The 24,198-nt window shown below is 43.2% G+C and overlaps 1 protein-coding gene across 1 annotated transcript in view; it reads right to left on the bottom strand.

Annotated features, from left to right (window-relative positions):
- SNED1 (sushi, nidogen and EGF like domains 1) overlaps positions 1-24,198 on the bottom strand; it is a 2,960,801-nt gene that overhangs the window by 189,519 nt on the left and 2,747,084 nt on the right. The window contains exon 29 of the mRNA XM_086944023.1: positions 11,152-11,239. Coding sequence (XP_086800149.1) covers positions 11,152-11,239 — 88 coding nt within the window. The remainder of the gene's footprint in view (positions 1-11,151; positions 11,240-24,198) is intronic.

Raw genomic sequence — 24,198 nt, 5'->3', positions numbered from 1 at the left:
CATACCGTACGGGAGATTCACACGCAGGGGGGAGGGCGAGTCACGGAGGATGCCGCTATAGCCTCCGCCTTTAGCGATTTTTATGACGCCCTTTATGCTGGGTCCTCCATTGAGTAATGCATGGGGGAGTACTTTCCTACTTCCATTCCCCTCCCCGCACTTACGAAAGAGCAGGCAGACATTTTAGATCGTGATATTAGGCCAGAAGAGGTCATCGCAGCAATTTCTCGGCTTAAGATAGCTAAGGCGCCTGGGCCGGACGGTTTTCCAGCAAGCTTTATAGGACATTTTGTTCACAAGTGGCCCCCCCTTTTGACAGCCCTTTTTAACTCATTTTCGGAGCTGGGAGCGATCCCCAGAGACCTACTGGACGCCACTATTTCCGTCATCCCTAAACCAGGGAAAGACAGAACGCAATGCGGGGCGTACCGTCCTATTTCACTTCTTAACGTTGACCTTAAGCTTTATACAGGCATTCTAGCGGCTTGGCTTGCGCCATTTATGAGTGGTCTGATTGATCAAGCCGGGTTCATCCCAGAATGCCAAATGGCTGACAATACTAAGAGGGCCCTGCACTTGATAGAGAAAGCCACACGTACGACCGGAGAATTCATGAAGCTGGCGATCGATCTCGAAAAGGCCTTCTATCGGGTACACTGGCCTTATCTGGAACACGTTCTAATGAAGGCGGGCATGAGGGAGAGATTCCGCACTTTTATTATGCTACAGGTTCCCAACCGCGACGGTCCGGGTCAATGGCTGTACCTCTCCCCGGTTTGCTATTGAACAGGGTACGAGACAGGGGTGCCGGTTGTCGCCCCTACTCTTTGCTCTCTACATGGAGCCGCTGGCGCAGAGGCTGCGGTTGGATCCGAAGGTGCAGGGGATTAAATTTGGTGGGTACACACACACTATAATTTTGTATGCTGATGACGTGCTGCTGTCCTTGTCCCAGCGCAGGGAGTCCTTGCCAGCATGCCTCGAATCCCTTGAGGAGTTTGGGCGAGCAGCGGGCTTAAAGGTCAACATGAGCAAGTCCGTGGCCCTTGACCTATCCTTGGCCGGGGCCACGCGGAAATTTTTGCAGGAGTCCTTTCCCTTCCATTGGTCGACTGAAGCAATCCCATACCTGGAGATTCAGTTTGCTGCTACTCTCCCTGAAACGGTTCGGATTAACTACGCGCGGTTGCAGCAGAAGATTAAGCGGGAGCTAGGTAGATGGAGGCACTTCCCTCTGTCGTGGCTGTGGAAGGTGGCGGCGGTAAAGATGACGATCCTTCCACAGATTCTTTACTTATTCCGCACTATTCCGCTGCAGCCCCCGAGAGGCTGGATTCGCCAGACTCAATCGGAACTGGCCCAGTTTATCTGGAACGGTAAAAAACCTTGGATGAAGCTCAGACTTGCGACACTTCCCCTCGAGAAGGGGGGTCTTGGCTTCCCAGACCTGCTTCTATATTTTCAAGCGGCTCAGCTGTGCTTCCTCGTAGAGTGGAGCAGATGGAAGTCGGGGAAGCATTGGCTTTTTCAAGACCAAGCGGTTGCGAGTCGCCCGCTTCAAGAGATCTCCTTTCTCCGCCGACAACATAGACCTCCCAACCTGTACGCTTTGTACATTACCAGGGTCTCCATGGAAGTGTGGGATAGCACTAGTGTCAAACATGAGTTCACCTCTTTTCCGTCGCCACTCACGCTTTTGCTGGATAACCCCGATTTTACACCAGGGTAAGACACTGTGGCCTTTGTAAAATGGCATCCAGCGGGGTGTCGCTCTTTGTATCATCTCTATGCGGAGGGGTGTGTGTTATCCTTTGCAGATTTTCGACAGGTGTATGGTCTGCCTGAGGCGGAACGTCTCAGATATCTTCAGGCCCGACATTGGGCGCTTAACGGACAGGTGCGATTCTCGGCCGACAGACGTCTGTGGCCCTATGAATACTGGTTAATCACACGGAAGTCCGACAAAAAGCTTATCTCTGACCTATATAGAATGCTACAGGCTAAATACACGCACATATATAGTCCAGGGAAGGCACAATGGGAGAGGGAGCTAGGACGGACCCTCAGCCATAAAGAATGGGAGGATATTTATTACAGGGCTCGGCATTCCGCATACCACATGGGCCTTACAGATACACTCACTAAGGTTGCAACCTTTTGGTATTACACGCCGGAGAGGTTGCATGAGATTGACCACTCCAGGGAGGTGACATGTTGGCGGGGGTGTGGGGAGACGGGCACATTGGTCCACCTGCTCTGGGAATGTGATCGGCTTCAGGGGTACTGGAAACAAATCCTGGATGAGGTAGATGCCCATTTTGATACTGAGATCCCACGGTTCCCCTCTTATGTACTGCTAGGGTTACCGGATCCCATCACATATCCACTGCGCTCCAGTAGGGGCCGCCTAATAGATATTGCCTTGGGTTCTGCGATCCAGAATGTCCTGTTGCACTGGCGAACTTCACACACTACCACGTTCCAGGGCTGGCTCCATCGTTTATGGCATGTGTTGGGCATGGAGAAGCATTCCCTAACATTGGCGGGAGAGGGTGCTAAATACTCTGAGCTGTGGCAACCCTTCTTCTCCTTGCTAGCCTCGGAGTTCCGAGAAGTTACTTGTCCTCGCTATCTGCGATTATTGCGTCTGTCCGACGTGGACCAGTCGGGGAAGGGTTGAGGGGGCAGAGCCTCTGAGGAAGGGGGATAGTGGACTTGGAACTTGGGTAGTGGGTGGGTCGAGGGGGGGATTGGGGCAGCGTGGGGGGGTGTTGGGTGTTTTTTGGTTTTTTTGGTATTGGTAATACCTGTTGGCATCTACAGTGCTCCTGTTTTTGCAATAGGCTCTACAACATACCCTGGCTCTGTTTGTTTTATGGTCTGAGCTTTCTACTCTATAAATAAATATGGGGTTGGGGCCATTGCTGTCTATATATGTATCCTGACATGTTAATAAAGAGATTTAATACTAAAGATCAGACAGTGGATTCTTTAAAACATTTTAAAGGCTGCCTGAAGGGCATAGCTCTGTGGATGAATAATAACCAACTTAAACTCAATGCTGAGAAAACGGAGGTACTATTCTTCGGCAAGATCCTACCACCTATAACAGATCTGTCGTGGCCAATGGAGATGGGTACACCGCCCATTCCAGCAGGCATAGTAAAAAATGTGGGTGTAAAATGGCGCAGATACAGCACATAACAGCTGCCTATTTCAGCAAGCTGAGACACGTGCAAAAAGTTCTACATTTGCTGCCAGAAGACTTCCGCCGGGTTATAGTTCATGCCATGGTGACACCCAGGCTGCACTATGCCAATGGCCTGTACCAGGGTTTGCCAGCGTATCTAATCAAAAAACTACAGATGATACAGAACGCAGCTGCAAGATTGATTAGACGCCTTCCATTTCGTCACCATATCTCTCTGCACATCAAAGAGCTGCACTGGCTTCCAGTGAAAAAAAGAATTTAATTCAAAGCCCTAACGTTTAGCTTTTCGGTAGGTTCACGGGAGGCGTCCCAGCTATCTGAGACAACGTTTTTTTATCTACAGAGAGAAATTGCAGTTTGAGGTCTTAGTCTCAAAATGTGCTTTGTATTTCGCGAGTTAAGAAAGCCCGACTCGGCGGCGGATCCTTTACAGTCGGGTGTCCAAGCTTTGGAATTATTTGCCCAACTGCATACGGCTGATTAAGTCTGAATCACTATTCAGGAAAGCTGTAAAAACATGGCTTTTCAGCTCAGTTTAAATCGCTCTCTGGACCCGACATGACATTGCCTGGTCACTCGCTGCTGATTGTTTCTATAGCGCTGGGACACCTCTGCTGGAGTTAGCTGTTCGCACTCAACAAATGGCTTTATTATTATTATTATTACCCAGTTGTGCCTTTGAAGTGGGCATGACTTCAAAGAAATATCTTTGAAGTGCACACAGGTCCTTTCTTCCCAGCCTTTGTCGCCAGACTATCAGTAGGGGCTAATCAGCCCTTTGTATGGGAAACAAGACACTGCCTATTCACATGTAAGTGTCAGCCCCTCCTCCTGCCCAGGAAGAGCTATCGGAATGCAGATGAGTTCTCTGTCACACCTAGCCCTCCTTTGTTTGAGGAATGCACAAAGTGTAGCTGTCATCCACAGCAGACATGTATTGGGGACAGGCTGCAAGGCACACAGAACAGTAAGAGCAGAGAAATGTACACTTTCTAAAAGTGGCATTTTAAAAATTGTAATATTAAATCCAACTTTACAAGTAAAGAGAATGCATCATTACTATTTCAAAGATATGAAACATCATTGAGCTACTCCCTTTGAATTACAGCTTAACAGTGTATTAAGGAATTCCCAATGCTAGCCTATGAGAGGAGTAGGCCCCACAGTAGATGAAAACAAATGTAGGTATTTGTAACTGCCAGGACTTGCAAAGCCTAACAGTCCATGTCCTACCTTTTACTTACACAACACCCTGCCATGTGGCTACATAGGGCCTACTTTAGTGATGATATATGTGTGATAAAAGGTGAGTTTAAGGCTTGGAAAGTAGTTTTACATGCCAAGTCCAAGTGACAGTTAACTGCCCACACAGGCCCTGCAACGGCAGGCCTGAGACAGGTTTGAAAGGCTACTTGTGTGGGTAGCTCAATCAGTGCTGCAGGCCCACTAGCAGCATTTAGGTTACAGGTCTTGGGTATATGGTATATCACGTCATAAGGGACCTACAAGTAATATGCCAATTGTGTATACACCAATGTCGCCATGTTTAGGGGAGAAACAGATTCATTTAGCACTGCTCAGCAGTTGTAAAAAAAAAAACAAATAGATACAGCAAAAAGAGGAGGTAATCAGGCAAAAGCTTTGGGGGAAGACCATCCTGAGGATGACAGGTCTAACAGTCTTCATGACGTCTCTTATTTCCAAGTCACTGGAGGAACACAAATGTCATAGTTTGTCTCTCTCTGCAAAGCCTTTGTTTCATCTTAGACTCCAGTAAAGAAGCAATTCCAGTTAAACTGAACCTATTCAATACCCTTCACACAATCAACCTCTCTATCCTGACCAAGGCTAGCAGTGACAGAGAAAGCTATGAACAGGTTTAGCTCTTTCCTTACCAATCAGTCACAGGCTTTATATATATCCTGTTTTAGGTATGTCTCTTGTATATTTCTCATATCCACTTCTCGTTGTATTTCCTGGCTTTTCCCTATCCACCTTGTTGTGAAATGTGAATGTATGACGTTATCCCACATTTTTTTTCCCCGCAGGGAATCACAACGCAGTTGTTACAACAACTGCGTTGTGATTTAGCATACCATTAGTCCGCAAGTCGGAACAACGACTTGCGGCGTGGGGGCGCTGGATGTTAGAATAGTATAATTTACTATTCCAACTCCAGTCTGTGCGGACACTAGGGAAAGTGTTGGATTTTAAATCCAACACCTCCCCCGCAAATCGTTGTTCTAACTTGCGGAGTAATGGTATGCGGAATCACAATGCAGTCATTGTAATGACCGCGTTGTGATTCCCTGCGGGCAAAAAGTTGTGGTAAATGTTGTTTACCGTGAAATGTACATGTCCTGATGCCAACAAAACATCGCAGTTCATATAGTTTCAGATAAAATGTGAGCAACAGCATTTCCTCTTTTTCAAAATGGGTGTCTGCATCCAATCATGGATGGATCAAAAGTATCTCAAGGTGAACTCGAACAAGACCAAAATTTTGAACATGACAAATAAGAAAATCAACAGCTACTGCCACTTTCAGTCATTGTCACTCCATACTTCTCCTACGTGATCTACTAAACGAAGAAGTTTAATTTCTATCTGGATAAATATCTCTAGTCAGAACAATTTCGTTTCCTTGAGCTGTCTTCTTACCACTACGTCCAACTGATTTAAATGTGCTACTAGTCAATGAATGTGTATTTTCATAACTGGATGATGCTAATCTATTTTTACCTGGGCCACTCTACATAATATGCTGGAAAATGAAAGGGGATCCAAAACTTTGCAGTCAGGTTAATCTGTTACCTTTGGAAAAGTGATCAAGTCATCAGGGCTCGGAATAAGCCACACTATCTTACTGTGGATTTGATTTCAGACTTTCTTGCCCTGATTTAATTTTGTGTAGGCTGCATGGCAAGTGGCTGTGCCTTCGTCAGCATGCCTAATTTAGACTTTCCCACCTGTACAGCAAGTATATTCACCTGAGGTGATTCTACTGACAATACAGGGGCAAATTCCTCTAAAATGTTTTTGGTATCTTCATGCGTGACATCTGCTGCAAATAGGGCGGAGCTTCTGATGCCATGTTGGCAAGAGGACCAGTGCACGTGTGTGTGTTTAAGACAATAGAGCAAGCCTTGAAAACTTTGTCAGGATATTTATCTTTGTTAGGGTCCATGATGTATTTTGCAAATTACACAAGAAATGACATATATTGATTTGTGACCATCACTAGCCCCGGTACCCTAAGCTGGCACTAGCATAATAGATAGCCCACTGAGAAGAACTAAAGGTGATGGATGAAATTAACCTGAGGCAATAAGCAACCAGGGTACAGATAATAAGTCACTTGCTATTGCGATTACATTTTTTCTGTCAGACATCTAATGTAACCAATTCGTCCTAGTGTTGGTTCCACTCCAAGTTCATTGTAAGACCTTTGCATTTCTGTTGCTGTTACTATGTAAAGCCCATCTATATCTCTTGGTACCAATGGGCTTTATAAAACTGTTTAATAACTACATAGCTTCCAATTCACTACTGACACACAATTAGTGAATTGCTAAGAAAACAAAGCTGCAAGGAGACATAAGCACATGCCCATGAACGCACAACATGGTGAAGGAGCAGCATTTCTCCTAGGTGTCGAATCTGTAACTTATTAACTAGGTCATATCTTATTTATATCAGTTTAGCAATTCACTTCGTGGCACCATGTCAGGTGTACGGTTGTTTTATAAGCACAGAGCCCCATAGAAAGAAATACGTTTTATTCACCAGGGTGAATGTAGAGCGCATCATTTAGGATATGGTGGTGCAGACATCATAGGGTTGAACTCATAGAAACACAGAATTCACAACCATAACGTAATCATCCCAATATATTTGAACTTTACTGCATTTCTGCCAACCTGTTTTCCCTGAAGCTGCTTCTACCACCATGGTGGGATCAGCATCCCATTAAAAAAATACAGTAACTCCAGGTCCACCAAGCCATGCTTGCATGATGGACCTGCCGTAACTTACATTTTCATGGAATACTTCAGAAAACAACTACATAATATCCAGGAACATGTGTTAGGAGTTTTCCCTAAGCCTATGTGGGATAGTTCTGTGCTTTTTCATGGAAGATACAGACCGAACAGGCACCAGCAGGAATGGTGTCAAGAGGCACACCAAATAAGGCTGCCCCTCTGACACCATTCCCCCATGAGCGCGGTTCACACCAAGGGTAATGCTGGAGTTTGTGGTGAAACTTGGGAAAGTCACATTACTGCACTTTGCAAAGGTTCTGAATAGGACACAGGTCAATATTTGACGTATATCCTGTTAACGCTAATCTCTCGATGAGGTCATTAGTTTTCACCATTAAGTAGATGGATTTAGTTTGCATCTGCACATCACTTAAAAAAATTACCACTAGTGGCACTTCTGAGCTGCATTTATTTAGGTATATGGGATGGGAGAGGCCATTTTTATATAACAACTACCCAACTGTGTTTTAAATATTCCTTGCTGTAACTGACTGGAAAATATATTGATCCTACATGGTCAATTTATTTTTTACATTAACTTTTATTGAGACCCCAGCTGATTTTGTGAAGTGGACAACACAGGTAAAGTACTTCTAAAGAATGAGTGTTAAATGCCATGGTGTGAGTATGGCAAGGGGCCTCCTTCTTGTACCTTGAAGGAGTCCCTTTAAATGTTGCTATGTAACTGCCCTTTTGAATGCCCCTTGCGGTCATAGCTCCAACCTCGAATGTAAGGCTAAGCCATGTCTCTGTGATGAAAGTGTGTGATAGGCAGGGCTACTGGAATTATGCAGCAGGGGAGCACCAAATTATGCAGTAGGGTTGATTAAATTATGCGGCAAAGAAAGAAAAATGATGCAGCATAATGATAGAAAGACTTCATTTTTAAAAAAAAGTTATACATAGTTATACTGTCTGGGCAAGGATTTCACCTCATTAATAACAAGCTAACAACCATATACATAAATATCCAACTGAAAATGAGCAGTTAACCTGTGCAATGTGTTTTCCAACACGTGTGAACACATATCACAACGTTTTTAGTAACTTTTGATCCGTCTGAGCTAGAAACAATTTTTGGTTTGTTAAAATCTGCAGATTCTGCAGCAGATGATGGATTATGTGGCAAGTGTGAAAAATCCTTCATTACTGATGAGGTTTATGATGCTTGGAACATGACAGACTGCAGAGGTTGCGATACCATGAATAAGCTAGTGTGGGTTTGATGGTGTGTCGTACGTATGAATGAGGTAGTATCGATGTATTGTGAGAATGCATTGTGAGAGTTTTTGTGGTCTGGGTGCAATTTTGGGGTATAGGCAGTGGCTGACGGGTGCTGAATGAGACACCTGATAGAGTGTTAGGTTCTAGCTTTTGTTCCAGGGTGTTGCAGGGGTTCTGGCCTAGGACCCTTTCTGGCTGTAACACTCTCAAACACTCTCAAAAAGGTGACACCCTTGTCTGTGTTTGGTGTTAGCTGGCAACGCGTGGGTGATGGGTGCCATGATGAAGTAAATGAAGGATGAGGGGACTCAAGGGGTTTCATGTGGGAACTAGTGATGTCATTTCCTGTAGAGAGGATATTGGGAAATGAAAGGATGTAACTTCCTATAGAGGTAGATGCTGTGCAAAGAGGTTTGCTTCTCTGGCTTTGTCTTTTAAACTTTTTGCAGGAAACCAGTAAAGTCACTTCCTGCAATGGTGGATATCGGGAAATGCAGTGATGACAGTTCCTTCTGAGCTGGATGCCAGAGAATTAGGTCCTCTATTTTGGCTTCATCACTTAAAGAGGCTTATTCTGTGAAGCAGTAGTCACTTTCTGTAGCAATGAATGCTGGGAAATACAGCAATATTGCAGATTGTTTGAAATGCAGTGATGTCACCTGCTGTATTCATAGATGTCAGATACCGAGGACCCTTGTCTGGTTTCCTCTTTTATAGATGTTTCAGTGGAACACAAGTGATGTCACTCCCTATACTGAAGACTGCTTGTTTTTGTGTATTCTTGTCTCCTTTTTCAGATGGCTTTGGAAGGAAACCAGTGATGTAATTCCTTATAGGGATGGATGCTGGGAAATGCAGTGATGTCATTTCCAGCAGGGAAGGAAGCTAGTAAAGGACTTCAAAGGATTATGGAGTAATGGCTTTGGTGTTCATTTTTATATTCCAAAAACCCTTTTCGTTCTTCAACATTTTCTACTATTCCCTTAGGCTAGAGGATACCACATCAACTTTGATGTTCAAGAAACTACACACACAAAAACTTGCACTCATAACTAAAATAACCTCTGCCTTTTTTTTTACCTTTGGTGTTTGAGTGCACAGACACATGATTTTGCTATATGTATCAATGCCTTACAGAAGCTAACATACGTGGCATTGCATCTTTGTGAGATATACATTTGAACTGAGTAACTGTCATAATGTATCTTTTCTTCTACTGGCTTCGAACTCTTCCCACTTCACTGCTGGCGAATAGTTTGGTGGTGGCATGAACACCAATGTTTGCTCTTGAGAGCAAAATCTAGTGGAGAATGGCCTTTTCCCACCCCATATATCCTGTTTAACTTACTTTCCATCACTTCTCTTTATAAATGCTAAACCTTTCAGTGATTTCCAATAGGGGTTCGCAGAAGTTGGTCAGAGAAAATATCAGAGAAGAGAAGACTACTAATGTCATATTCCCTGCTGGTTAGACACGACCACATAGAAAATCGAGTCTGGCATACCTAAGGCCTCATCCTTTCACGAGTCCTGGTTTCCATTGTTGAGGTCTTGGCCCACCTATGCTTACAAACACCCCCTTACATTTCTAGTTTGGTAATCAAATCCTTATCTTTTTCGCTCCCAGCTACCTTCTTCCCCTCAGAGAAGTCTAATTGCGTTATGGCGATCCTTTCCCTGAGGAATTCTGCTTGCAATTTTATATTTTGAGCGAGCGTAAAACACAATTTGCAGGTTTCACTGATATCATTTTATCGCTTGCTACTGAAATTTCGATTACCATGTGATTTAGTCTGACACGTTTTCACACAAAAAGTCGTTTTGAGAGGGTGTCTTCATTTTCTTTTATTTTGCTGAGTTATTCGCCATGTCTTTTGGAATACACAATATCACAGTTCTCAATAAATTAAGTCTAGGTTTCATCCACTGCCCATCAGTATTCTGCAAAGCAATAGGTTGGAGCTATTACTGTGAGCCGCCGGCATGGATATCCATTACGGTGAAGTAGCTGCAGGGAAAATTCTAGAATAGAGTATGTCCACAGCAGGCTCATTTCCGCATAGCGGGAAATATGCACTTGTCTAAGAGGCTATGCGCTTTTGTTTTAGTCATCATTATAAACATCTATTTATCTAGATTAAATATGTTACTCTTATCCTATTTATCACTAGATATCTATGCTTCGCTAGAGAGAAAACATACCTCTGTTTTATTTATGAAAATAGGCACATGTCCAAGTCAGTCAGGATGTTTTTATCCCAGAATATTTCTATAGTATAAAACACTCCAAAAAAACAACCTTTGTAGCAGTGAGGTGTACAATACAACCTCGTAGGAGCAGTGATGTAGGAGATTCTTCTAGGCAGAACAATACAAGTTATTTGACATCATCTATAACTTACTCCTGGACTGCAGAACTCTAGTGACAGGGAACTAGCCCACATAGGGCACTGCCTCCAGGAGTAAGGATGAAAGGATTACCCCAGAGAAACATATTGCTTGAAGCATGTATTACTCCGGGGTAGGTGTTGAGATGCATAGATGATCCTATTTTATGGAGTCTTCCAGCAAAGAGCGAGGGAAGGAGTAACCCTTCAGAAGGGCAATTTGGGCACGAATTGGGCTGTAGATCGTCCCCCACAACATTTTGTGTAGAGCAACTCTGATACTTACAGGTAGTGGCACACTGTCCCTTCCCAGAAAGGAAAGGATTTGGTCTCAGAGTACAGCCGCGTGCAGGGGTGGGGCACCTTTTTACAGACTGAAAACAAAGAAGAGAACAGGAGTTACACATATTCAATTAACACCTATTATTTACAGCAAGAAAATTCAGCAATAGCTATATACAATTGATGGAGCAGGTTTTCTCTAAAAGAAACTTGCTCGAATTGACACCCTCATAATACATACTAACAGTTTGCTGTGAAGATTAATATGCACCTTACATGAACATGAGGGAAATTGCTTTTGCGCATGCATGCACTAACGTGAGAATATTACATGAAAATGAAAACCATATTTACGTTGTGTTTTTAAAGGAACAAGAAATAGTGCATGACTAGGCCGCTAATTTACATCTTTTCGCATTTTTCTTTAAAAATAACGAATAATGCCGGTTTCTGCTTTAGCTTCCGCTAGGAAAACAATAGCAGGGAATAGTGCAAAGGTGGGTGGTAAAAGAGTGAAAAGTGCATTTCTGCATAATTAATGAATGTTTGTTTCTTTGCCATTAGTGAGCCAAAATGAGCCACCATTATTCTTAAGTTAGTCGGATAGAGGAGCGGTTGGAAGAATGAGCGAAAGTGAACACATGACCTAAACAGACAGAAGTGCTGAGCACTGCAGAGAAAGGGAACAGGTTCAAGGCTGTACTGCACAGAGTGTATTATTTACCTGCCAAGAAATGAGACTAGCCGTGGGATCCAAGACCACTTCCGCGGACATAGTGAAAGAAGCCCAATGAGAATATATGTGAACGTAACAGATATTGTAATAAAGGATAGAGTCAGAATTGATATAATGGGAATGGATGTTATACAATGGGTTATACAAATGATGAATAGGAATTTGGTGGTGTGTCAGACCACCTCCTAAATCCACCAATGAACTGTTGAGTTTCGGCAAAAAGTTTCAACTGATGTGGGACGGACATGTAGGGGTTAGGGTATAACTGGGGTGCCTTTAGGGGTGTGGTTTAGCCTTAGCCTGAGCACGTCTTTCCAGATACCTGTTCGAGAGGGGGCATGCGTAGTTGTTCGTCGGTTTGCAGAGAGGTCTAGCTGTTCCTATCCTTGTCCCGCTTCTGGGTCCTGAATCTTTGTTCCCTGACTCTAGTTCAGGGGACCCCCACCTGCTCCTCGGCCAAGGGGGTGGTATTTCACAGATCCTTTGGGTTTGTATTATTGTGACTCGTACAATGCATAATTATTTGCAAATGTATTTTAGTGTCTGAAACTTATGTCTCTTCATCTATCCACTTCGATAATTATATTGTTTCGCATTATTTTGCTGAAACTGATGTCTCTTAATCTATCTACTCCTTTATGCGCACTATTGAATTGATGATGAAACTGACACTGTTTGCATATGCTGATGTTGTTCTCTCTCTCTTGTGAATTTCACTGTTTGCACTGTGCCTGTATGCGGATGGGCATAATATATTTTATTGAATATGAGATAAAGCTTTATTAATCTTACAGAGAGTCTGTGATTATTTAGCTGACTAGATAGCTAGTTATATAACGTGCCATCATTACCAACAACTATTCAACTGATTGGTCTGAGAGGAAAGAAAGTTGATGTATAGGTTTAGTTATGTACCTAGAAATGTTATACTCTGTGAAAGATAAACTTTACGTCATTGAAACTTGACCCCCAGCGCATCAGCGATTTGGGGGAATGTGTATGGGCCATTGGTGTGTTATCGAGTATTGATCCCTGATTAGGTGTCGCGCTCGATCAGTTTTCTGGTAGCAGAGGATGGTTTCATTATTGATTAGTTTGGTAATGATTATTGAATATATGTTCTTATCATGAAGCGTTAGTGTTGTGTTCTATGTTGTCTGGAAGTTCAGGTACGGAGCTACCTGAGGAATCCTGGGAATGGAAATTAGCCTGAAATAGGCAGAAGAAGAGTACTTTGTCTGTTGTATTAATGCCAAAGCTACGGAGGGCTGTAGGGGTCAAATTATGGACTATTTCGTGTAAAAGTAGAGTGATTGAAATAGCGATGGGTCTACTTCCGAAACTCTGGCCGTATCCCCAAGAGAGTACCAAGACCTATTTTCACACCAAAAAGTCCTCTTGTGAAACTTTGGCCTTATCCCTTGAGGAGTACTAAGTCCACCTGTAGCTTTTTGAAAGGTAAAATAGCCCTGGCCATTGTTTTACTTGAAGAAAAGGAATTTCTCTTTGAAAAGTGAAAACTATCTCTTTATTTAGTGGAACAGACAAGGTAGCATTGTTTTGTGTCGTTACTAACAGAAATTATGATTAAGAAAACTTCAGAAAAATATTGCCGTATTATTTTGTATAGGGAGGGTCAGTAGCAGGAGTGATACTGACGTCAGAAAAGGCTGCGCTGGCAATGGTCAGGTAGCGGGAGTGTACTAAGCTCTGATTGGTTGGTTGGTGTGAGCCGCGCTGGTATTGGTTGAGATAGCAGATACTTAGAGAGCCAAGATAAGATGGTTGGGGTGAGTTGCGCTGGTATTGGACGAGAACTGACAAGTAGAATAAAAAGAATTAAGGAAAGGTTTCCTTGTTTGTTTTGCTGGGATATATTAGCATAGAAAGTCAGAAAAATCAAGCTGCATAAGAAAATACAGAATTTCTTTAAAAAGGATAAACTAACTGTGACTAGAAAGAGAATTTCCATTCCACCTCCAAGAAAGCCTCCTGCGTTTATGATGTTAGAACGAGGATACCATGCGTGTATGTGGTTAGAGAATTGGATGGAATATACAAAGGATGATGGTGTTATAGCTTTTCCACAGTATGGTACGTTTAATATAAGGATGTTGCAGAATTTGAGAAATCGAATGAATTCACTAGAGCCGAATCCCAGACTTACACAGTATAAAACTTTAGAGAAGAGGTATTCAAACTATGGGGCGCGATCCCCAGGGGGGCCGTAGAGTCTTGGGAAGGGGGTCGCGCATTTTCAGGCCTTTTTTCTGCCTGGAATCCAGAATGTGTGCTCACTATCTGGGACGCTTGACTCTGATCTTTAAAATGCTTCTTCTCAAGTTAATGGAGGCTTCTGTGCTGTGAAATGAAGAGGCCTGGCAGACAGGTAAACAGTCCTTGTGCCAGGGTGCTTACTTTCCTGAATAAAATGCAAACCTTCACTATTTGTTAATCTGCAAATTTAAAAGGTGCTTGGGAGCAGTTCGAGCTTTAATTGCTCGATTCACTTCAAGCATTGTGATGGCAAAGAATTGTTTTTTTTAGTGGTAGTACCAAGAGTTTTACAACTGGACTGTGAAATACATGCTTTTAATCGTAATTGTATTTACATAGCGCTTAATATCCCTGAGGAGGTGTTGAAGGGACAGTTAGACAAAAAAGAAAAAATGCATTACTTACGGTCATGTGTTACTAAAATCTACATTTTGGAAGCTCCATTTTATCCTAAAATGCAAGCATAAACTAATGCCTTACACATTCAAAGTTCTTTCTGTCAAAGGCTGGGACCTCGTAGCACTAAAAATGCACAAGTCACTATTCTCCACTGCGCCAACCAAATAAAATTTTGTGGCTCTCTGGTTATACACAGACCTCTTCAGTGCATTAACTAATAGAGGTTTCATAATGTACTACAGTGCATTTCCCTTGAGAAACAACTTTTTAACCCCTTGCCTGTGGGGCTAATTCCCCCGCTGTGCTGGGGGCGCGCACAGCGCCCCGGTGCTCATGACGAGCTCAGCTCGTCATGAGCCACGGTGGCCATGTGCTCATGACGAGCCGAGCTCGTCACGGCCACACCCGTTTTTGTAGAACGTTCAGCACAGCGGGGGAATTAGCCCAGCGTGCGAGCGTTACGGCCGTTATGATGAGCTCAGCTCATCATGAGCACATGGCCACCACGGCTCATGACGAGCTGAGCTCGTCATGAGCATGGGAGGGGTTAAAATGTATTTTTCAATTAAGCTACCCATTATTTTATATGTAGCTATCTGATGGTGAAAGACCTAAGGAACTAACAAAATATTTGGGGGCTGATTTATGATAGGCTTGCGCAACCAGAGTCACTTTTTTTGAAGCTCCGGCGGCACAAGCGTCTCAATTATATCTATGAGGCAACACAAAGTCACTCTGTGTGGCTTTACAAGGCCTCAAAAATATGGAGGAAGACAACGAAGTGCAACTCTCTGCGTTGTTTTACTGTATGTCAAGTAGGCGTTACATGGAGATTTCGAGGGGTGTTCCCACGAAACACCTATGGATTTTGACGCTGCCCCAGATTTACAAAACCATGTCAATCTGGGTCAGGGGCAATACCTTACTCCTCCTCATAGCAGGGGAAATGAGAAGAAATTGTTCATTTCTCCAGGTAATTTTCTATTTTCATGTGTACTTCATTCTGCAGCACACATAGAAAGAGGAAAATCCCTCTCTGGATTGTTTTTGTGCAGGAAGGTGCCACTTCTTGCACAAAAACAATCCTGCCTACATTGGCGTTAGACAACAATTTGTGCACCAACGCAGGGGGAAAGGACAAGAAACCACCATAATTCAAAGTCAAAGTCAAAGTCAAAAGCCAGCTTTATTCGATTAGTTAAAATCACCATAATTCATAAATAAGGTGCATTCCTGTCCTTTCAGATTGGCATAGGGCAACGCAGCAACAAGACTTGCGGCGCTGCCTCATGTCAATTCCTCATAGATAAGGCCCTTTGTTTTCAGCTGCACCTTTGACTACACCCCCACACTCACTGACCCTTGGTCTGCTAAACACTGTTTAATATTATTTCCTCACTGTAAAAAGGTTTTTCTATGGGAATTTGGGGCGCTTATGGTTGTCGATAGTTGTCAATGAAAAGGAGCACCAAGTTCTAGAATTCTTTTTCAGGAGGGGGTCATTAATCCTAAAACATTTTGACGGGGGTCTCGGCATCAAAAGGTTTGAAGACCTCTGCCTTAGAGGAATGGGGAGTTGAGGCATTTGAAAGAGAGAAATATAGAGGTAACAAGATATAGAAATATGATGTTTGGATATCCCTTTGAAAGTAGGGAAGATAAGTTGAAAATATGGAGGCAAAATGTGATAACAGAAGGTTTGTAAACATTCTTAGTGCTGACGATCAGACAGGAGGCAAATGTAAAGAGAAAAAGAAAAATATAGAGACTTCAAGTCTAAGAGATGGTCCAAATTTTTCTGATGATGAGTTATTTGAGGACATTATGACCAAAAGACCTTCGTCAAACCAAGAAAGTCCGAGTTAGGTGACTTTAAGTGCCCCACATTTGGGAACTCCATTGAATCCACAAGTTACGGAAATAGCTCGAGTAGTACGAGAAAATGAAATGAATTTGATGAATAAGTCGAGAGAAGAGCAGGTTCAAAAAATAAATCAGTTAAGTCTTAACGGTACTGGTAACAATTGGTCCTGTTGTCCCATTGTATGGAGAAAAACAGAATGTATCGAAAGTACATATGTTATCAGTTCCAAGGAGTAGTGTCAGGAGTGGAGTGGTGACGGTAGTGGATGAGGATGGACATGCTTAAACGAATATTACTTTATTCGATCTTCTGGTTTGTGAGATGATAACAGAAACCCCGAGAAGAAGTATACAGATAGACCCAAGGAGAATAGAGCGGAATGTTACACCAATCGCAGGGAGCTCAACAGGTCCTTCACCAGAGGAACTTAATAATTGTTTAAAAGAAATGGTGAAGCCAAACCGCAACCACAGAGCATAAATGTGGGCCAATTGAAAGTAGATTTGGAAGAGATGATTACTGGGACAATAAAATCGGACAGATTAGGGAGTTATCGAGATGATAAACTGTTGTTTTTGTGTAAAAGCATTACTTTCAGAGCGAGGAATTTACATGAGAAATTATCAGAAGCTGCCAGTGAGTATGGAATAGACATTGAAAAGTTGAAAGTGTTGCAAAAATCATACAGATTGGCCTTCACTTATAAAGATTCAGAGAGTTTGAATGCGTCTGGAAAAAGATTGCAGATAAAAGAGTTGATGAACATCTTGAAGAAATGAGGAGATGTAGGTCGATGGAAAAATAGATGGACGAGAAAGAAGGAAGAAGCAGTTGAAAGGGCGTGTCCACTGAGAGAGGTTCCTGGTGGTGGATATGTTCATGTTCCATGGTCAAGGCAGCACATATTATCTTTCATGAATTAATTTACCCGGTTAAGAGAGAAACCACTTGAGGGGTACAACCAGCTAGAGAGGTTTGTGAAAGTTTCAAAAGTTTTGCTAAAGGATCTGGACGGATTGTTTGAGATTATTGTTCCAGCTGACTTATGGACAGAGTGTAAAATCACTGTGTTTTCTCACTGATCGCAAAACCTCAATAGAGGTTGACACGAAAAGATGTGAAGGATACAATTGTGTTGGATGGTGAAAGTATGGAAGGTTTTACAAAATTGAGAAGCAGCCTTGTTGAGCACCTGCATTGGGAATGCCAGATTTGCAAAGGAGTTTGCGTTGTACTGCTGTGAAAGAGATGGGTGTGCACTTTCAGTTTTAACTCCGAAACATGGAATGGCACGAAGTCCAGTAGCATATTTTTCTGCTACTTTAGATTCAGTGGCTGCAGCATTACCAGGCTGTTTGAAAGCACTAGCTGCCACTTGTGTGAGTTTGGAACAGAGTGAAGCGATTCTGATGGGACATCCTATCAAGGTGTTTGTGCCACTTTCAGTTGAGATCCTATTAACTCGCACCAGAACACAGTACATGACCTCTAGTCGGCTGATTAAGTACGAAAGAGTGATTTTGGGTACTGAAAATGTGACCGTGGTAAGGTGCATGACTGTAAATCCGGCAACCCTATTGCCGAATTCATATTGTGAGGAAGTGAGAGAGAAGGTGGGTCACGATTGTTTGGATGCATCTGAATTATGCAACAAACCCAGGCCAGACATAGAAGATGTCCCATTGGAAGAATCAGATTGTAAAATGTTTGTGGATGGGCCTTGACTAAGAAACAAGACGGGTGAACTATGCTTTGCCTATGCTGTTTGCACCATAGCAGGAGTTCTAGAAGCATCCTGTTTAAAAGGGATAAACTCTGCCCAAATTGCTGAATTGATAGCTCTAATTAGAGCATGTAAAATTGCCAAAAGCCTGAAGGTAACCATATTTACTGATATTCAATATGGGTTCGGGGTGGTCCATGATTTTGGACAGTTATGGATGCAGAGGGGATTTATGACTTCTTCGGGTTCCCCTATTAGAAACAGCAAAACTGTAAAAGACTTATTGGATGCTTTACAAATGCTCAAAAGAATTGCAGAGGTCAAATGTGCCGCACATAAATAAGGAGATGACTATGTGACAAAGGGCAACAGATACGCCAACCACGTAGTGCGTTTCTGTGCACGAAATGTAATGGCCCTAAACAGAGGGATTGAAAGGGATAATACCAATTGCCGTCTTATGAAGTGATGAGGAAAAAGACATTTGGAGAAAATCAGGCTGTAGAAAGAGAGCGGAAGACAAAGTGTGGGTCTATATAGACAAATGACCAGCCCTGGCATACAGTTTACTATCCCACATGGCCAGGGTGTACCATGGAATTAGGCATGTTGGAAGAGATGTAATGATCAGACTCTTCAAGTAGTCATGGTATAACCGAAAGTTAGGGTCATTGCAGTGAGCCTTTGCCAGAGGTGCGTCACCTGTCAGCAGCAAAATCCAGGCAGGAAGACAGCTGTTAGTTGGGGACAAATTGAAAAAGCAGCAGGTCTATTCACCCGAATACAGTTGGACTTCATAGAGCTTACCCCCTTGCAATGGCTGAAGTATGTTATGGTTGTTGTCTGCTTGTTTTCCCGCTGGGTGAAAGCCTATCCAACGAGAAGGAATGACAGTTTAACTGTTGCAAAGCTTCTTCTAAGAGAGCTGACTCCTAGATATGGATTTCCAGTCACCTTAGAAACAGATAGAGGAACGCACTACAACAATGAGGTAATTCAGATGATTTGTGCAGCATTGCAAATTGAACACAAGCTGCATTGTGCCTATCGGAGTAAAAAGATTGAAATCGGCTCTTGTGAGGAGAAAGTCAAAGAGAATACCAGAGCAAATTAATGAGGTCTCAAGTTAAGCAGGGCAAGAAGAGTCAGGAGAAGAATTAGTACGAAAAACAAGAAGAGTAAGAATCCCAAGCAGAAAATACAGAGCACCAGAATGGACCTTTGTTATCTTGGAAGAAATTGAAAGCTCAGATCCAAGTGAAGAAAGAGACAGTGCTGACACTGTCCAAGTGGACGAAAGCAAATTGAGACCACATTAAAAGAGCTGTGACAATATAAGGTGAAACACTGCCATACAGACATGAACTAAATGACTCAGAAGACCTAAAAGAAAATAAAAGAAAGGGGTAAAGAAGAAAGCCTTGAAGTGTAGGATGACACTATATTTTTTAGAAATTTCTGAGTAAAATTTAGAGTTTTTATTCGTTTAGATAGATTTTTGGTAGAATATAAAATGGCTGAAGCAAAAGTGACAGAACATCCAAAATCTAGTCTAAAACGTAGATGTATTAAAGCTTGCTTATGTAGTGTCTTGTTATTAAAATTTATGTGGACATTACTAACTGTCCTTGTACCGATTCTAATGGTGACTAAGGATGGAAACACTACTAATAATGTGACAAGTGAAAGAGTGAGTGATGTTACTAAAGGAACCCCAAATACTAACTTAGTACCAATGGATGGAAGCATTCTCCATTATGATAAATCAATTAGTGATTTTTCCTTAAATGTGTTTACTAAATTATTGTATGAATTTATTAATACAATGAATGTGAGTGATTGCTATGTGTGGATGCAATTACCTTTGTCTGTCTTACAGGGGGTGACATACCATCACCTAACATTAACATATGGTGTGTCTTGTAGTGTCTTAACAAGCCTCTTCTATGTGACAGGGAGCTCGAGTATCATTACTCCAAAATAGATTTAGTATTTTCCGAAATACCTGTTATAAAGGAGCTGAATAAGGTGTTAAGTAGTAAAAATGCACGCTATATGGGATAATTCTTCTATATTACTAAGACACTAGATATAGAATATGCTTATAAGAATAATCTAATGTGTAGTTTACAGGTTGAAGAAATTTATTTTTAGAGATGATAGAAAATAGAAGCAAAAGTTTCCAAAGGAAAGCTGCTGAACAGAAATCACAGGTATCACTGTGGGCATTTAGAGACGGAAATTATGAGAAAGGCGAGACATGCGCTGCAATGTGAAAACCCGATGGGAGCACACTGCTAGCCTCTCCTCCGGATCGCCCCTCTGCATTATGGTATATGCAGTACGTCTAACTTGAAGTGTCGAAAAAAGTTTGTGTGTGATTCACCAAAGTTGGTGCAAGTAAGTACTTGAATTTTCAGCATCTCTAGACACGAGACATGGCTCGTGTTTCGGGATAGTATCCCTCATTAGTAGAGAAAAGTTCAGGGTGGATGAGAAGGCCGCCAAACAACCGTCACAGGCCTCGATGCCTCTTAGGCGCGCAGGTGCATCTCCAAAAGCTCGTCAGCTTGGGGGCTCACGGGAGCCCTTTAACAGGAAAACACGATGGGAGCACACTGCTAGCCTCTCCTCCGGATCGCCCCTCTGCATTATGGTATATGCAGTACGTCCAACTTGAAGTGTCGAAAAAAGTTTGTGTGTGATTCACCAAAGTTGGTGCAAGTAAGTACTTGAATTTTCAGCATCTCTAGACACGAGACATGGCTCGTGTTTCGGGATAGCATCCCTCATCAGTAGAGAAAAGTTCAGGGTGGATGAGAAGGCCGCCAAACAACCGTCACAGGCCTCGATGCCTCTTAGGCACGCAAGTGCATCTCCAAAAACTCATCAGCTTGGGGGCTCACGGGAGCCCTTTAATAGGAAAACACGATGGGAGCACACTGCTAGCCTCTCCTCCGGATCGCCCCTCTGCATTATGGTATATGCGGTACGTCCAACTTGAAGTGTCGAAAAAAGTTCGTGTGTGATTCACCAAAGTTGGTGCAAGTAAGCATTTGAATTTTCAGCATCTCTTGATTCTACAAATGGGCTCCCTTGAGCCTTTAAGCTGACGAGTTTCTGGATGACGCACCTGCGTGCCGGTTAAGTATCGAGGCCTGTGACGGTTGCTTGGCGGCCTTCTTCTCCACCCCAACTACCTTCTCTACTGATGAGGGAAGATATCCCGAAACGCGGGCCATGTCTCTGGTCTAGAGATCTTCAGAACGTTGTATGTATGTATAGGCATTTATATAGCGCACTACTTACCCGGAGGGTCCCAAGGCGCTTCGACCGCTGCGAAACTCTTCCTGGCTTCCCTGAGAGATGGTCCCTTAATGGGTATCTCCAGGGTGAGACCAGGCATCCCCGGCGGTCTGGTGGGGCCGTTAGTGAAGATGAGGCAAGCTAATGCCCAGAGTTGCCGAGTGTGATCGCTGATCAGAGTGGGCACCGAGGCGAGAGAATTATCGAGTCCACTGACCCTGGTCCAGAAACCTGCCGCGCCGGGAATCGAACCCTGGTCCCGGGCCGTCCTCTGCTCTCGGGTCTGCCGCCTCTAACCAGGAGAACAACTTACGAACTATATGTACCAGAATCCTTAGGGGCGATCCGGAGGAGGGGCTATCGGTGTGCGATCCATTGTGGTTGATTCTACAAATGGGCTCCCTTGAGCCTTTAAGCTGACGAGCTTCTGGATGCCGGTTAGGCATCGAGGCCTGTGACATATGCTTGGCGGCCTTCTTCTCCACCCCAACTACGTTCTCTACTGATGAGGGTAGATATCCCGAAACCCGGCCATGCCTCGGGTCTAGAGATCTTCAGAACAACAAGTACTTACTTGCACCTACTGAGGTGAACCACTTACGAACTATATGTACCAGAATCCTTAGGGGCGATCCGGAGGAGGGGCTAGTGGTGTGGGATCCATTGTGGTTGATTCTACAAATGGGCTCCCTTGAGCCTTTAAGCTGACGAGCTTCTGGATGATGCACCTGCGTGCCGGTTAGGCATCGAGGCCCGTGACGGTTGCTTGGCGGCCTTCTTCTCCACCCCAACTACGTTCTCTACTGATGAGGGAAGATATCCCGAAACCCGGGCCATGTCTCGGGTCTAGAGATCTTTAGAACAGCAAGTACTTACTTGCACCTACTGAAGTGAACCACTTACGAACTATATGTACCAGAATCCTTAGGGGCGATCCGGAGGAGGGGCTAGCGGTGTGCGATCCATTGCAGTTGATTCTACAAATGGGCTCCCTTGAGCGTTTAAGCTGACGAGCTTCTGGATGACGCAATTGCGTGCCCGTTAGGCATTGAGGCCTGTGACGGTTGCTTGGCGGCCTTCTTCTCCACCCCCAACTACGTTCTCTACTGATGAGGGAAGATATCCCGAAACCCGGGCCATGTCTCGGGTCTAGATATCTTCAGAACAACAAGTACTTACTTGCACCTACTGAGGTGAACCACTTACAAACTATATGTACCAGAATCCTTAGGGGCGATCTGGAGGAGGGGCTAGCGGTGTGCGATCCATTGCGGTTGATTCTACATATGCTGCAATGTCTCTGGACTGGCATCAAAAGGGGAAAATATGCTTGCTTAGAATGAAAACTAACAATAACAATTATTTCATTGGTACTTGTGAATGTGAGCATACTTTCCAAATTACTGGAGGTTGGGGATTGAAGGGTGGAACAGATCCTGTTTTCCCAAGAGTCTATTATGAGTGTGGCAAAAAGCCTATTACAGGTTGCCTGCTTATTGGTATGGCAGTTTTTATTTCGCTATTGTTTTTCCAAAGGTTTATCACATAGACCAAGACAATACCAGACTAAATGAAAAAAAATCAAGGGCTAACACGTAACAATAGAGCACGTTTTTCAGAAATAGTAGGTGATATTTTTGGTGCACTGATACCCTCAGTTGGAGTCTTGATCGTTTATTGACAGATACTGCTGGTGGGTTCTTGATGATTGACACAGAAATGGTTGCAATCAGATCAATGGATTTGCAAAATCGACTTGCCCTTGATATCTTATTAGGAAAAGAGGGTGGAATCTGTATACCTGATAAAAGTAAAGGTATATAGATGTATATATATTTTGTAAGGATTGCGACTTTTTCTTGCCCCGAGTTCTCACACGCATGTGGGTGACTCGCTTACCAGCTATCACCGTTTTTTCATGTGTATCTAGACACCATAGTCGTGTGTGGGTGGTTGGTTTATAGACGCAGGCTTGCGTCCATGACTCCTTTTTTCGCCCATAGATATACTACACAATACTGAGTTCCTCGTTCAGAGGCCTCCACACGACTAATAATCACAATTTACCGGTAGCATGAAATCTTTGTATGAGTGCACCTGTTTTAAGAAGTAATGTGTACCTAGAGATCATTCTGGCTATATGCACACTGGTTTGACTACGAGCAACTTCTATTGAAGCACTTCTAACATAGTATATTGGCAATTTGCTATGTACTGATGAGAATGCCATTATAATTTTGTCATTCTTTTTTCCTTGTTGTTTGTCTCCTGTTCTGTTTTATGTGTTTTGCACCACAAACAGAATAAACTTGGTTCCAATCCTAATGGATTCAAATACATCATTTTTGTATTTTTAACATAACAGTCCTTTGGTAGGGTGGGCCTTAGCGCGTCCATACCACCGAGGCTTTACACACAGTACTGTACATATATTCACACTCACCTGGTCCTGACGAATGCCTGATAGACCCTATCACATAGGCTGAAACATGTTGACCGTTTTTTCACTAGGGGTAACAGTGGACCTTAAATTTGTGTCCGTTATCCTTCACACAATTTTTTTATCTGTCCATTTGGCGCAACTAATAAAAGATTTTTTCAATCGAATTGGCCATTTTAAATTCTTCACTGCACAATCACATAACCAGCTCCGCAGTAACACTGGTGTTGAACCACACCGGGATGGCACTAGGCCATTCCTGGTGGGGCCCGATGATGACTCACTGGAAACGGACCCAGTTTGGGT

Source organism: Lissotriton vulgaris, chromosome 11 (genome assembly GCF_964263255.1).
Source record: "Lissotriton vulgaris chromosome 11, aLisVul1.2, whole genome shotgun sequence".
In the NCBI taxonomy this organism is placed as follows: domain Eukaryota; kingdom Metazoa; phylum Chordata; class Amphibia; order Caudata; family Salamandridae; genus Lissotriton; species Lissotriton vulgaris.
Note: the sequence above shows the minus strand (reverse complement) of the source record. Positions and strands in the feature narration are given on the sequence as shown.